Source organism: Oryctolagus cuniculus, chromosome 5 (genome assembly GCF_964237555.1).
Source record: "Oryctolagus cuniculus chromosome 5, mOryCun1.1, whole genome shotgun sequence".
NCBI classification, from domain to species: domain Eukaryota; kingdom Metazoa; phylum Chordata; class Mammalia; order Lagomorpha; family Leporidae; genus Oryctolagus; species Oryctolagus cuniculus.
The window spans coordinates 159,961,679-159,977,383 of record NC_091436.1 but is presented as its reverse complement, the minus strand read 5'-3'; the positions used below and the strand labels follow the sequence as shown (position 1 = coordinate 159,977,383).

The 15,705-nt window shown below is 47.4% G+C and overlaps 1 protein-coding gene across 3 annotated transcripts in view; it reads left to right on the top strand.

Moving 5' to 3' along the window:
- The window catches only part of GCNT2 (glucosaminyl (N-acetyl) transferase 2 (I blood group)), a 95,073-nt gene extending 79,954 nt beyond the window's left edge, over positions 1-15,119 (top strand). For all 3 annotated transcript variants that reach the window (XM_008262375.4, XM_008262376.4, XM_002714168.5), the window contains exons 2-3: positions 4,159-4,251; positions 12,737-15,119. In XM_008262375.4, the coding sequence (XP_008260597.1) occupies positions 4,159-4,251; positions 12,737-12,927 (284 nt within the window). In that variant the 3' untranslated portion in view covers positions 12,928-15,119. The remainder of the gene's footprint in view (positions 1-4,158; positions 4,252-12,736) is intronic.
- The last annotated feature ends 586 nt before the right edge of the window (positions 15,120-15,705 follow it).

Below are 15,705 nucleotides of genomic sequence, written 5' to 3'. Positions count from 1 at the left end.
CGAATGCTTTCAAGTATGGGGGCTGCAAGAAAAAGAATCTAGAGAGAGCCTTTAGGGTTAAAGACCCATGTTACTTACAGGAAAGGCTGCAGCAAAATTTAATTGTAGTGGATACTTGGGTACAGTTCTTGATTTAGATCATCAAATAATGATTATGTGACCTCAGAGCCAAAGAACAGAGCTTTTTTTTTTCCTTCTGAAAATCCACATGTTTTCATTTATAATTTTAGAAGTTATTTTAAGGGGCTGGTGTTGCAGTGTAGTGAGTGAACCTACCACCTGCAATGCCAGCATCCCATGTGGGTGTCAGTTTGGGTCCTGGCTGCTCCACTTCCCATCCAGTTCCTTGTTAATGCACCTGGGAAAGCAGCACAAGATGGCCCAAGTGCTTGGACCCCTTCTACAATATGTGGGAGACCTGGAAGAAGCTCCAGCTTCCTTGCTTTGGCCTGGCCAGCATTGCAGGCATTTGGAGAATCAACCAGTGGATGGAAGATCAGTCTCTCTGTCTGCAACTCTGCCTTTCACATAAATAAAGTAAATATTTTTTTAAGAAAAGTTATTTTAAATGCCTTATCCAATTAAATTTCTTTAAATACATTGTTCTCCAATTTTTTTCTTATTAAAGAATTATGACAACTTACTCAGCTAGTGTTACATTTTGCTCTCCTTAGTGTGAGTGTTAGGTTTTTATTTGCCACCATAATAAGTTACCACAAATGGAACAGCTTAAATAACAGGGTTTCCTGGAGGTCTGTCAGCCACAAACAGGACATGGGTCTCACCAGGCTGGAAGCAGAACTCTGGCTTTGTCACCTTCCTTACTCAAGGTTCTGGGTGTGGTGCACTTCCTGGCCTCTTCCAGCTTCTAGAGGCAGCCCATGTTCCCAGCTGGGGGTCCCTGTCCCATCTTCAGATGGCAGAGGTGAAGTGAGCCTGCTCATACTCATACCCTCCCTCTGACTAGCGCTCGACACCCCTATCCACTGTTGAAGACCCCGTGACTGGGATCATGCTGGCCCTCCTAGATAATGAAGAATAACCTTCTTGTATCAAGGTCGGTTGACTGGCAGCCTCGATTTCCCCTTTCCATTGGAACCCTCAGTAGTATTGTAGTTTCTGCAAGCACCACATGCATGGCAGGACAGGATGTGGACCTCTGTGTGTGTGTGTGTGTGTGTGTGTGTTGGGGTTGAGAGGGCATTATTTTGCCCCTCATAGTATGTCATACCAATACTTAAGAGCTTTCTGGGGCTGGCGCCGTGGCTCACCTGGTTAATCCTCCACCTGCGGTGCCGGCATCCCATATGGGTGCCGGGTTCTAGTCCCGGCTGCCTCTTCCAGTCCAGCTCTCTGCTGTGGCTCGGGAAGGAAGTGCAGGATGGCCCAAGTGCTTGGGCCCCTGCACCCGCATGGGAGACCAGGAGGAAGCACCTGGTTCCTGGCTTCAGATCGGCGCAGTGCACCAGCCATAGCAGCTATTTGAGGGGTGAACCAACGGAGGGAAGACCTTTCTCTCTGTCTCTCTCTCTCACTGTCTAACTCTATCTGTCCAAAAAAAAAAAAAAAAAAGAAGAAGAAGAAGAAGAAGAGCCTCCTAAGGGAACAGTTGTAATTTGGGTTCAGACATCATTTGTGTCATCACATCACAATTGAGTTCAGATCGCGGTCTTACTGGTGGAAAATGCTAGAGCTCTCAAGAAGCAGATTTCCTTTTAGTTGCATTTACACTGATTCCCAGACAGTTTCCCCCTCATCCATTCTTCTCTTTCTGAAGGTTCAATTACCAAAGTCAACCACAGTCTGAAAATACTAAAGGGAAAATTCCAGAAAGAAACCATTCATTACTTTTAAATTGCAGGGCGTGCTGAGTAGCCTGATAACATCTTGCAGTGTGCTGCTGCATCCCCGGGACACACATCATCCCTTTGTGCGGGTTCTGCCGTACACACGCTGCTCACATGTTAGGCCTGTAGTAGTCACCTTGGTCATCAGGTTGGCTGTCTTGGTCATGACATCTCAGTGTCTGTGTTCAGGTCATCCTTGTTGTTCTTAGTGACGGCCCCAAAGCACAGGAGTAGGGATGCTGACAACGCAGAGATGCCAAAGAGAAGCTGTGAGTGATACCTTGAGGTGAAAAAGTGATAGGACAAGGAGACATCCTGAGAGGAGAGAGAGACCACATTCACATAACTTTTATCACTGTATATCGTCATATTGTTCTATTTTTTTATATCCTTACCATGGGGTGTTACTACCCGACGTGGTTAAATCAACCCTTCAATCTCTGTGATCTCTCCAAAGTTTACTGAGTTGATGAGACATAGCTCAATGTTTGTCCAGTGGGCTGATTTTGTTCCTGCACAGGGCTCTCGACAATGCTGGCAGATATTTTTTGGTGTCACACTGGGAAGAAGGTACTACTGGCATCTAGTGGGTACAGGCCAGGAATGCTGCCTGACCGCCTACAGGGCATGGGACAGCCCACTAGAACCAAGACTCAGCCAGCCCCAAGCATCCACAATGCTGAAGTGTCACACCCTCACTAAGCATGATGGCGACCTAAGGCACCCCCCCCAACATCTTTCTTATTTTTAAGGCTAAGTCTATATATTTCAAATAACTACATATTATGTGAGTGTGCTTCAAAAAGTTCATGAAAAATGTGTTTTATGAAAAAGCTATACATGGACTTCAAAATGTCTTGCACCAAAGCAGCTTATTGTTTGTTTTTTAAGAAAGCTTTTACTTAATGAATACAAATTTCATTGGTACAGCTTTAGGAATATAGCAGTTCTTACCCCTATACCTGCCCTCCCCCTCCTACTCCCGTCCCACCTGCTACTTACTCCCTCTCCCATCACATTCATCATTAAGATTCGTTTTTAATTAACTTTATATACAGAAGACCAACTCTGTACTAAGTAAAGATTTCAACAATTTGCACACATACACACAAATTATAAAGTAGTTTGAAAATAAGTTTTACATTTAATTCTCATAGTAAAACTCATAAAGGACAGAGGTCCTACATAGGGAGTAAGTGCACAGTAACTCCCATTGTTGATTTAACAATTAATACTCTTATTTATGACGTCAGTGATCACTCGAGGCTCTTGTCATGAGCTGCCAATGCAATGGAAGCCTTTTGCCATCAGTATTTAGACAGGGCCATAAGCAAAGTGGAAGCTCTCTCCTCCCTTCAGAGAAAAGTATATCCTTCTTTGATGGCCCCTTCTTTCCACTGGGATCTCACTCACCAAGATCCTTCATGTAGATTATTTTTTGCCACAGTGTTTTGGCTTTCCATGCCTGAAATGCTCTCATGGGCCTTTCAGCCAGATCTGAATGCCTTAAGAGCTGATTCTGAGGTCAGAGTGCTATTTAGGGTGTTTATTGTTCTATGAGTCTGCTGTGTGAACTGCTTCCCATGTTGGAACATTCTCCCCCCTTTTAATTCTGTTTATTGTTATTACCAGACACTTGGTCTTATTTATGTGATCCCTTTGACACTTAAGCAGCTTATGTTTTCATTCTGTTTTTCCATCAACCTTTTAAAAAAAGTATCTATGTATTTATTTATTTGGCAGAATGGCAGAGAGAGATAGATCAATCTTCCTCCTCTGGTTCCCAAATGCCTACTACAACTGGGGCTGGGTCAGGCTAAAGTCAGAAGCCAAAAACTCCATTCTAGTCTCCCACAAGGATTACAGGGACCCAGGTACTTGGGCCGTCATCTGCTGCCTTCCCAGGCCCATTAGCTGGAAGCTATATCAGAAGCCAAATAGTTAGGCCTGGAACCAGTGCAGTAGCTCAACCCGCTGTGCAACAACTCCCATACCTTCTGCCAACTTTCTGATTCCCTTGTACTAAGATCCAGCTAGTGATTAGATACTAGAATATTGATTAGAATTACAGTCATATTGCTTGGTTTATATATTGTATTATATTAGTTGAATAATGAGTCAGCAACTAAAGTTTCAGTCAGTTTAGCTGGAGGAAGCAAAAGCCGTGTGGATCTGTGCACAGCGTCGGTGTGACTGTGAAAGGTAATAGTCTACTGAAAGAAGATGGTTAGAACTGGAGGCCACGTTGAAGGAGCCGGAGCCCTTCTCTGATGGTTCTCATCTCTCTGCTTGTTCTTTATCAATATTTCAGATGTCCCTGGCTCAATGCCCAATGCATCCTGGACTGGGAACCTTCGAGCTGTCAAGTGGAATGACATGGAGGATAAACACGGAGGCTGCCATGGTGAGGCGTTCACTTCATGCTTTTCGGCTGTGCTGCTTGTTGGTGTTGGTGTGGATGCAGTTGTGGTCTACAGCTGTTCTCAGATAGAGACAGAACTGCTGATATATTCAGACCAGTCTGCTCCTAATTAAATAGTGAAGCCAGAGGCTTCAAGATGTAGCTTTAGAAAATATCTCACACACATACTCCCTTTGTAATCACCTAGGGAGATGTAGAGAACATTCAAATTGTAATGGTACTTTCTTCTTGCTGGTGTCAGTTCTCTCTCTTTCTCTCTCTCTCTCTCTCTGTCAAAAGCAGAGAACAGAGACAGAAACAGCTCCCATCTGCTGGGTCCCATGCCCACAATGTCTGGGATGGGGTAGGGAGAAGAAGCCAGGAGCTGGGAACACAATGCAGTCTCCCATGTGGGTAGCCAGAATCCAGTAACTGGAGCCATCAGCACTCCCTCCCAGGGTCCACATCAGTAGGAAGCTGGAATTTAGAGATGGAGTCAGGGCTGTTGTGTCACAGCAGGTTAAGTCACTGCCTGTGACACCTGCATCCCATATGAGCACTGGGTCAAGTCCTGGCTGCTCAACTTCTGATCCAGCTCCCTGCTAATGTGCCTGGGTAGGCAACAGAAGATGGCCCAAGTGCTTGGGCCCCTGCCACCCATGTGGGAGACCCAGATGGACTTCCTGGCTCCTGGCTTCAGCCTGGCCTAGCCCCAACCATCACAGCCATTTGGGGAATGAACCAGTGGATGGAAGATCAATCTCTCTCTGTGTCACTCTGCCTTTCAAATAAATAAAATAAACCTTAAAAAAAAAAAAAAAGAGCTGGAGATATCCAACATAGGACGTGAGTGTCTTCACCACAAGGCCCAATGCCTACCCCTAATTCCGGCTTTCTTACTCCTCTTGCTCTTCCTTGGGGCAGTATAGCTGTTGGAGAAGAAGTGAAGTCATGTTCTCACTACAAAGCACCACACGTCGGCCCCCGCTCTCCCCACAGACAGGCTGAGAAACAGCTTGGAGAGCTGCAGCTGTTTGTTTCAGCTCTGACTGGACAGCAGGGGACACTTCTAAGAGAAGGTTGTCCTGCAAAAGGACAAGAACTAGAAACACTGAGTGGTGTTCACTTCTACAGGATCTTAGGACATCCTGACATACCGTCCATCCAGAGCACTGCGCGGCACACAATGCACGTGTGTATAAGCCTGCTACAGCTACCGTGACCAAGTAGCACAGATTGGGTGGCTCAAATAACAAAAATGAATTTTCTCAAAGTTCTGGAGGCTGGAAATCCAAGGTCAAGGAGTCCGCAGAGCCAGTTCCTGCTGAGGCCTCTCGCTTGGCTTGTAGGTGGCTGTCATCGCCCTGTATCTTTTCATGGTCTTCCCTCTGTGTGTGTGTGTGTGTGTCCTAATCACCCTTAAGACTTCATTTGAAGAGAACGACCTCTTTAAAGACCTTCTCCCTTCTGAAGCACCAGTGTTAGGATTGCACATGTAAATTTGGACGTGCACACAAGTCAGCCTGCAGTAAACATTTATCCAGGAGCCTGGTGTTGTGATGCAGTAGGTTAGTTCACTGCCTGTGACACTGGCATCCCATATTGATGTCAGCTCGAGTCCCAGCTGCTCCACTTTCTTTTTTTTTTTTTTTTTAAAGATTTATCTATCCATTTGAAATTCAGAGTTACACGGAGAAGGAGAGGCGGAGAGAGAGAGAGAGAAATAAATAAATCTTTAACAAATAAATATCCAGTGAGTGAATGAAATAATGAGGATTTGTAGGTTTAATCTTTTCTCCTTATTATCACAAGGCTTTGGCTACTCTTCCATTTAATCTAGAGTTTCACTCATTTGCTTGTCTTATCTACACCTGAGGTTTTAGCTGACAATCTCTACATTGCTGCTTCTCTCTCTCTTTTTATTTATTTAAGATTCATAATTGCACACAGAGAGAAGGAGAGGCAGAGAGAGAGGTTTTCCATCCACTGGTTCACTCTCCAACTGGCTGCAACGGCCTGAGCTGTGCCAGTCTGAAGCTAGGAGCCAGGGGCTTCTTCCAGATCTCCCACACAGGTGCAGGGGCCCAAGCACTTGGGCCATCCTCCACTGCTTTCCCAGGCCACAGCAGAGAGCTGGATCAGAAGTAGAGCAGCCAGGAGTTGAACCAGTGTCCATATGGGCACTGCAGACGGTGACCCTACCCACTATGCCAAAGCGCCAGTCCCACTGTTTCTCTTAAGACTCTCCACCAGGCCGGTGCCATGGCTCAATAGGCTAATCCTCCGCCTGCGGCGCCAGCACCCTGGGTTCTAGTCCCGGTCGGGGCGCCATATTCTGTCCCGGTTGCCCCTCTTCCAGGCCAGCTCTCTGCTGTGGCCCGGGAGTGCAGTGGAGGATGGCCTAGGTCCTTGGGCCCTGCACCCCATGGGAGACCAGGAGAAGCACCTGGCTCCTGGCTTCTGATCAGCACAGTGCGCCAGCCATAGCGGCGGCCATTGGAGGGTGAACCAACAGCAAAGGAAGACCTTTCTCTCTGTCTCTCTCTCTCACTGTCCATTCTGCCTGTCAAAAAAAAAAAAAAAGACTCACCAACCCCAACCGCATGCTCATGTTGGTCTCTTGTTAGTCCCTCCACTGTGGATGACAGCGTTCTCACCTCACCATGCAGAAATTTCAGCCTGTTCTTGTTCTTAGGCATTTTCTTGCTGTTACCTTAAGTGGCCCACATTTTCCCCAGAGGGTGGTGCACCTGCCTACTTTCCCATCGCGGCCCGACTCCTCCCTGTGGAAGGAGGATGGGGAAGACACCACTTTGCTTTCTGATCTAAGTCTCCCTTAGAAAACAGACCTCACATCAGTCAGGCTCCCAGTATGTGGACATGTTGTGTTCTCCACATCCTCCCATCAACCACCTCTGCCTCCTTCCAGACCACACAGTCAGCCGCTGCCCTGCTTCTACACCTCCTTGCCACCTCTGACACTTGAGGACTTAACTGTGCACCCCACCCCACACCAAGTGACCCACACAGCATTGCCGCCTTCCTCATCACAGAAGCTCACCCCACAAGTGGACTTGGCTCCAATCTCATGGTCATGACCTGCACCCAGCTCTACCCTGGTAGAGAAGATAGAGGCCAGACAGGCTTGCAAATTTTAAAACATCTCTTTATTTTACAATTTATTTGAAGGGCAGAGAGACTGAGAGAAATCTTCCATATGATCTTTCACTCCCCAGATGTGTGCAACAGCCCAACAGCCAGGGCTGGACCTGGCTGAAGTAAGGAGCATGAAACTCCATCCGGGTCTCCCACTTGGGTAGTAGGAACCCAGTACTTGAGCCATCACCTGCTGCCTCCCAGGTATGCAATAGCAGGAAGCTGGATCAGAAGCAGAGATAACGGGAAGGCAGTGGAAGGTGGCCCAAGTGCTTGGCCCCTGCATCTGCATGGGAGACCAGGAGGAAGCACCTGGCTTCTGATCAGCGTAGCTCCAGCCATAGCGGAGTGAACCAATGGAAGGGGGTGAACCAATGGAAGGAATGTCTCTCTCTCACTAACTCTGTCAAATTAAAAAAAAAGAAGAAGAAGAAGAAGCAGAGCTAAGACTCAGGCGCTCTGATATAGAATGTGGGCAACTTAATTGATGCACCAAATACTTGCACCAGTGGGCTTGCATTTCTGCAGGAACCCCTATTGATCACATGGTATATGTGGCCAAGACAGCTGGTCCTGGCCAGGAACCAGTATTCAAAGCTTGGGTAGCCCTACCCTCTCTCAGATGAATGTTTCATTTTTCTGATTTGAGTTCCTGTCATGCCAATGTAAATTTTTTTAAGACTTTTGTTTTAAAGATTTATATATTTATTTGAAAGAGTTACACAGATAGAGAAGGAGAGGCAGAGAGAGGTCTTCCATCTGCTGATTCACTCCCCAGTTGGCCACAACAGCCAGAGCTGCACCGATTCAGAGGCAGAAGCTTCTTCCTGGTCTCCCACGTGGGTGCAGGGGCCCAAGGGCTTGGGCCATCTTCTACTGCTTTCCCAGGCCACAGCAGAGAGCTGGATTGGAAGTGGAGCAGCCGGGACTTGAACCAGCACCCATATGGGATGCCAGTACTGCAGGTGGCGGCTTTACCCACTACGCCATAGCGCCAGCCACAGCCAATGCACATGTGATACCTTTATACATTTAAGAGCTCTAATATTGTCTAGTTCTCCAAACCACTGTATAGGGAAAAGTTCACAGTACACAGGTAGAACATTGCTTGCCAAACCAGTAATACAATCCGGTCCTTTTCCCCTTGTCTGGAGGTCATTAGACTTGTGTATACCTCCTTTATCAGCCTCCTGGCACTCAGCACGGTCTGGAATTTGGAGCTCCTGTTTCTGTTTATAATCTCTTCGTCACTCTGCTGCTGATTTCTTCACTGGTTTCCATACAATATATTTTTATTTCTTTCTTTCTAGAACAGAACAGATGCTGCACGGGGGCTGGGGTTTTGACATTTTGTGCACTATTATGCTCCCCGCACCTGAAACGTCTTGATGTGTAAAATGTTTTTGTTTGAGCTGAGATTTCCAGAGGTTCAGCATTTCCGGCTTCTTCCTGAAACTCCTGGGGAACTCCCTGTGTGATCTGGGTGCTGGGATCAACCAGTGTGTGCCATCCTCACCCACATCCGAGCTTCCCGTGCCATTCTGACCCTACGAGGCTGACTCCTAAGCTGGGAATAGACTCGTTCACTGTCCTGCATGGGGTGGAGAACGTCTGACCTGCAGGCCATCTAAGGCCCAGAAAATCACTGGGCCTGGCCCTGCCAAGGCAGCTGCAGGCAGGACTTGAAATTCAAAATATCTATAGCAGCCAAATTTTTTTGGAGAGAGGTTCAGTTTTGGGTTTTTTTTTTTTTTTTTAAGATTTATTTATTTATTTGCAAGTCAGAGTTACACAAAGAGAGGAGAGGCAGAGAGAGAGAGAGAGATCTTCCATCCGATGGTTCACTTGCCAGATAGCTGCACGGCCGGAGCTGCGCCGATCTGAACCCAGGAGCCAGGAACTTCTTCCTGGTCTCCCACGTGGGTGCAGGGGCCCAAGGAATTGGGCCATCTTATACTGCTCTCCCAGGCCATAGCATAGAGCTGAATTGGAAGTGGAGCAGCTGGGTCTCGAAACAGTGCCCATATAGGATGCCGGTACTTCAGGCCAGGGCGTTAACCCGCTGTGCCACAGCACCAGCCCCAGCCTAATGTTTTAAGTTGATAATTTTGTGTGGTCCACAATGATGTCATCAATACCCAAATGGCCCGTCACAGATAAAGTTCCCCACCCCTGCTAGGGATCTACTATCTCACTCCAGCAAGGCCTTCCTGGCTGTCTTTTTTTTTTTTTTTTTTTTTTTTTAAACAGGCAGAGTTTGACAGTGATAGAGAGAGGGAGACAGAGCGAGAAAGGTCTTCCTTCCGTTGGTTCACTCCCCAAATGGCCGCTACGGCCCGGCGTGCTGCGTCGATCTGAAGCCAGGAGCCAGGGGCTTCTCCTGGTCTCCCATGCGGGTGCAGGGCCCAAGCACTTGGGCCATCCTCCACTGCCTTCCCAGGCCACAGCAGAGAGCTGGCCTGGAAGAGGGGCAACTGGGACAGAATCTGGCGTCCCAACCAGGACTAGAACCCGGGATGCCGGCGCCGCAGGCGGAGGATTAGCCAAGTGAGCTGTGGCGCCTGCCCTCCTACTTTTTTTTTTTTTTAAGATAATTATTTATTTATTTGAAAGGCAGAGTTAGAGAGAGGGAAAGAAAGTCTCTGCTAGCTCACTCCCCAAACTGCTGTAATAGCTGGAGCTGGGCTGATCTGAAGCCAGGAGCTTATTCTGGGTCTCCCAAGCGGGTGCAGGAGCCCAAGGACTTGGGCCATCTGCCACTCCCAAGTGCATTACCAGGGAGCTGGATCGGAAGTGGAGCGGCCAGGACTCGAACTGGTATCCTGGATGCTGGCACCGCAGGCGACAGCCTTATCCACTCTGCCACGGCACCAGTCCACCAGCCCCGGTGCTTTTATTTATCTCATTATTTATTTTCCTGGTGCACTTCCTGGGGTTCACTTTTCCAGCTCTGCTCCTCATCTTTAAGCTCTCAAGGTTATGCCAAAGCAGCCTTAGCACCCCCTGTGAAAGGCGATCATTCGACTTAGGGAGAGCTTTCAAGACAGTTGAGGAAGATTCCGTGACACTACCCGTCACGCCACCCCTTCCCGCCATTCCCTCTTCGCCTCTTCCTCTTTTCAGTAAGAAAAGTTGCCCATTCTCTAAACCAGAGCCGCCACCTGCGGTCTCATTTCTCCATGGGCCTCACAGATTATGCCCCCGCCCTTCTGCCTGCTCAGTCTCTCGCTCCCCACTGCCTCTTCTCCTCCCCTCTGCAGCTTCTTCCCTGCAGAACACCACGTTGTCCGTGAGCTTTCTGCTGTTCCAGGCTGAAATATCCTTTCCTGTTCACGTCTGTTTTCCTCCTCCTCCTCCCCCCCACCCCCTTCCTCCTCCTAGCTCTTCTGGAACTTAATGTTCTACTCTGGAGAGCAAGATGACGCACAATTGTCTGGAAAGATAGTCAACAAACTAGTAATTTCCTTCTTTTTAGAAGATTTATTTGTTTATTTGAAAGGCAGAGTGACAGAGAGCGAGGGAGGGAGAGAGGACAGTTCCATCCGCTGGTTCGTTCCCCAAGTGGCCACAACAGCTGGGGCTGGGCCAGGTTGAAGTCAGGAGCCCGAGCTGCATCCTGTTCTCCCACGTGGGTGGCAGGGCTCAAGCGTGTGGGCCACCTTCCATTGCCCTCCCAGGTACATGAGCCGGGAGCTGGATCCAAAGGGGAGCAGCCGGGACCCAAACAAGCACTCTGATATGAGTTGTCAGCACCACCAGTGGTGGCCTAACCTGCTTCACCGTAATGTTGGCCCCAGTATTTCCTCCTTAGCACTGATATCTACCAGCTGGCAATAAACACGCAAAAAAGAAAGAAAGAAAAGAAGAAGCGTCAGGGAAGGGGTGTCCGAGAACATGGCCTTGCAGCAGGGAGCCATGCGTGCCCTTGTACAGGAGGTCGCCTTGCCGCTGTCTGGGAGAAGGGCCGTCCAGGGAAGGAAGAGCAAACACAGACCCTAGGGCAAGCGTGCCTGGTGTGCTCGGGGCTAACAAGGAGGCACAGAGGCCAGTGTGGCCCCAGGGGATGAGAAAGGGTTAGACTAAGATTGGAGGGGGGCAACGTGGCCATGAAGGGCCAGCCTCTGAAGAGGTCCAGACACCGTTGTTAGGGTTCTGAGCAGAGGAGATGTGTTCTGTTGATGTTTTCTTTCTTTGAAAGTATACAGCTCTCATGTATTTCATATATACAGATTCAGGAACCTAGCGGTACTTCCCACCCTACCCTCCCTCCTGCGCTCCCACCCTTCTTCCTCCTCCCTCCCTTGTTCCCACTCTCAATTTTTACAAAGATCTATTTTCAGTTTACTTTATACTCATAAGATTAATCCTACACTAAGTAAAGAGTTAAACAAATAGTATGTAGAAAAAAAAAAAAAAGACTGCTCCTCAAAAGTATCTACTGACACTTTTTTTAAAGACTTCCCTATTTGAAAAGCAGAGTTACAGAGACGGGGGTCTTCCATCTTCTGACTTACTCCCCGAGTGGCCACAATAGCCAGGGGTGGGAGCCACAGTTCTGCAACTCCATCTGGGTCTCCCCTATGGGTGCAAGGACACGGAAACTTGGACCGTCTTCCACTACTTTCCCAGGCACAACAGTAGGGAGCTGGATCAGAAGCAGAGCAGCGGGGTCTCAAACTGGCGCTCTTACGGGATGTTGGTGTTGCAGCTGGGGGCTTAACCTGCTGCACCCGGCACCAGACCCTCTTACTGACATTTTCAAGGTGGAGCTGACAAAATGGCTGATAGATTGGCTAAGGGGTGTGACAGAGAGGGAGAGAAGTGCCTGGGGCACTGAAGAATAGAATTCCCACAATGGGAAAGACTTGGAGAAGAACAGGCTTATAGAGAGATGAAGAAGTTCAATGTTTCTTTGTTGTGTCAGTGAGGTTTATGACACACGTAAGTGGAGACATGAAGTAGCCACTTTATAAAGATAAGAATAAAAAGGCTTTACCAGTATAAGCCATAAAAACCACTCCCATATGTACACTTCTAGAACTTCTCATCCATTACTCATTTGATAATACAGGAGCAATTGCCTTGTGACACCTCCTTGTTACTGCTTTGTCTCATTTAACTTGCATTTTATTCCACTACATTGTACCTCTTGTCTGACTCATGGAGTTCTGAGTTCCTTGTGGGCTGGGACTACACAGTCCTATTTCATTTGTCCCCCATAGCACTCGGCACAGTCTTAGTCAGGCCGAACCCCTTCTTTTCTGTGAGTTCATCACTTTGACTTCTGCACACAAGCATGCCTCAACTGGGTCTTTTGTTCTTTCCTTTGCAGGCCACTATGTGCACGGCATCTGCATCTATGGAAATGGAGACTTGAAGTGGCTGATGAATTCACAAAGCCTGTTTGCTAACAAATTTGAGCTCAACACATACCCCCTGACTGTGGAGTGCCTGGAACTGAGGCTTCGAGAAAGAACCCTCAATCAGAGTGAAACAGCAATACAACCCAGCTGGTATTTTTGACCCACAACAACGCATGACAGAAGGGAAATTGCAGAAGAAGCTTTCGTTGTGAGAGACTTGTGCCTCGACTGTGTTAAGGGTCCCGGGGCCTGGCTGTGTAGACTTCAGCTGTGCACGGTGATGCTCTGAAGTACCCCAGCAGGGCGGCTGAGAAGAACAGTCCTGGCTCCTGACCAGTTCGGCAGTTTCTTGATACTCACCTCTATATGAGGCTGTGCTTCTGATCAGTGGTAAATATTGTCAGATCTTTGCACAAGATTGTTGTATAAATATGTTCTGATGAAAAAGGAGAATTGTAGATAATAGTATTTAAGAAAATAAGACTGATTTCTTTGAAGGAAAAAAATCTTTTCAACACGTTAGTATCACCACTAGAATCGGCACGCCAATAGGGGTTCCAGGTGTCTCAAGTGGCAGCTGACCCAATACTCAACACTGTTGAACCACATACAGGCATAGGAACAGCTTTTCTGGGTAACTGGCCAAGGTCTTTAAAACAAGCTCTAGAATTGAGAACAGACCTTGTCCCTGAGTTTCAACACTAGCATTTTCAGTTGCCCATGTCGAGAGTTGTGTGTGTAGTATAAAGCCATTAACACAAGCTCATGTGGGCGTGAAGATGGGTGTTACTGTCTGCTGCTCCAGGAATAGGACCTTGGGGAAACAGAACATTTCTCTACATATGCTGGAATGTGCTCTGACCCTCCTCCATGTTGTCCATTGAGAACTCTAAGAAGTCCTTACAAAAAATGAAGATATTCCTACAAGAGGTGCTGTTGCACGAATCTCGCGTGGTGTCTGGAACACCTTAGAAGGAAGCACTCCTCGGCTGCAATCCCCTCCTCTCGGTGTTATGGGACTTGCAAAAGAGTGGCCGGATTCTGTCCTGCGAGGCTTTTAACTGCACTGTAGTGTTCTCTGAGTGGCTTTACAACGCCCAGTGCTGATGGCAGTGCCTTCATTTCTAAGTCTAAGGGCTTTCAACCGTGGGTGACCATCTCTGGCCTGAACCCCCTCCGTCCAGCCACCCACACGTCCGCCCTTCCATGCAGGTTGCATTCCAGAAATAGTTCTGCAGTGTCTGCTTTGCTTCTGCCAGGCCTGTGCCGAGACACGTCGGAAAGTACGACGGAAGCTTCTTACCTCTCGAAATCGTTGGAATCATGTCAAATTGGAGGGCCTGCCATGGACGGACTTACAGAGCAGTTGCATTCAGCACCGTCACGGGCGAGTTTCTATGTGGCGATTTCAGGCCAAGTAGAACAGTGATTAGCAGCGGAGGTTAAAGCAGAGATTGTCTGAAAGGGAGGGGAGTGGGGCGACAGAAGCTAAAGGCCGCTGCGCTGTGTTCCAGGCCACCTGTGAGCTCCTTATGTTTCCTTTCATTCAAACCTCACAGCACTCCTGAGGGGCTCACGTGATGCCCCTCGCCCTGCAGATGAAGTAGCTGAGGCCGAGAGGAGCCAATCAACACTGGGAAATGAATTCTCTGCCAGTGAACTGGGATTCTCCCACTGCCCTTCTCGGTTCATTTCCGGGGGTGGAAGAGCGAGAGAAGGGGAGATCAAGCTGTATTGAGCACACCAGAAAAGGCAGGTTTTAGTTACGGTCTCAGTGTTACCATTGAGAGGAGGTCAATGTGAAGTCTACTTGCGAATTGCTCTGATCCACTGCGTTGTTCAATATTTATTTATTCTAACGCGAACCAATGACTACAACTGAAGTGACACTGAATTAACACATTTTTACTCTTTTCTCTATGATTGTGCCTGTTGAATGTTAATCATATTTAAAGGGAATGACTTTGAAGTGAGGCCTCTTTTCCAGCTGCTGAGAAACACAAGGGGCTGTTTCAGGTGGAGAAGGCTGACAGGTGGGGAGCACACCTGGGGTCAATGCTGAGGGCTGACGATGTCTCTTGCACACGTTATGTAAGTGGTCGCACCTGAGAGGAGATGTGTTACACTGGATTTTCTCCCGGAGCAGAAGGAATGTTTCTGGAATTGATGTTTACATGTCTGTTGCTGGTCGTCCCACCCACGTCTTACGTGCTGTAGTGCTGGAAGAATGTAGCGTTTGGCTGATAGATTTCTTCCAACCCACTGGGATGCCCTGAAACTACTGTATCTGTCTTTGTTTTTGATGATGTTCTGTGTTGTTTCCTTGGAAATAAATTAATATATTATTTTCCACCTTTGGGGATGTTGTGTTTTTTTTATTTGATGGCTAGTTAAAAATCCACTGAAGACAAAGCAATGCTACCATTAAAAAAAAAAGAAACACATTCATATATGTATGACTGTCTTAAAAAACACCCACCACTGAAAAATAACCAAAGCTTTCCCTTTGTGGGGTGTTTGGAGAGTAATTTAGAATGAATTTAAATTGGGTACATATCCTAAAATTTGAGATAGGAATATGTTATTATTTGCCTGCCTTATGTACTCATTTATTTTTTAATGAAGATACAATTTTGGAATAAGATTTCATGTTAATACTATCATAATTATGTATCAAATGCCAAAGTTTTCGAGCACCATTTCAGATATAAATTTTCTAAATAAATAATGCCTCTGATTGACACATGAACATGATAAGTTTTAAAGAAAACAACTCAAAAGACTTTTTTTTAATTTATTTTTGCTTATTTGAAAGGCAGAGCAACAGATAAAGACAGAGGAGAGATCTCCCATTTGCTGATTGACTCCCCCAATGTTGCAATAGCCAGAGCTGGGCCAGGCCAAAGCCAGGAGTCCGGAGCTCGGTTCAGGTCTCCTA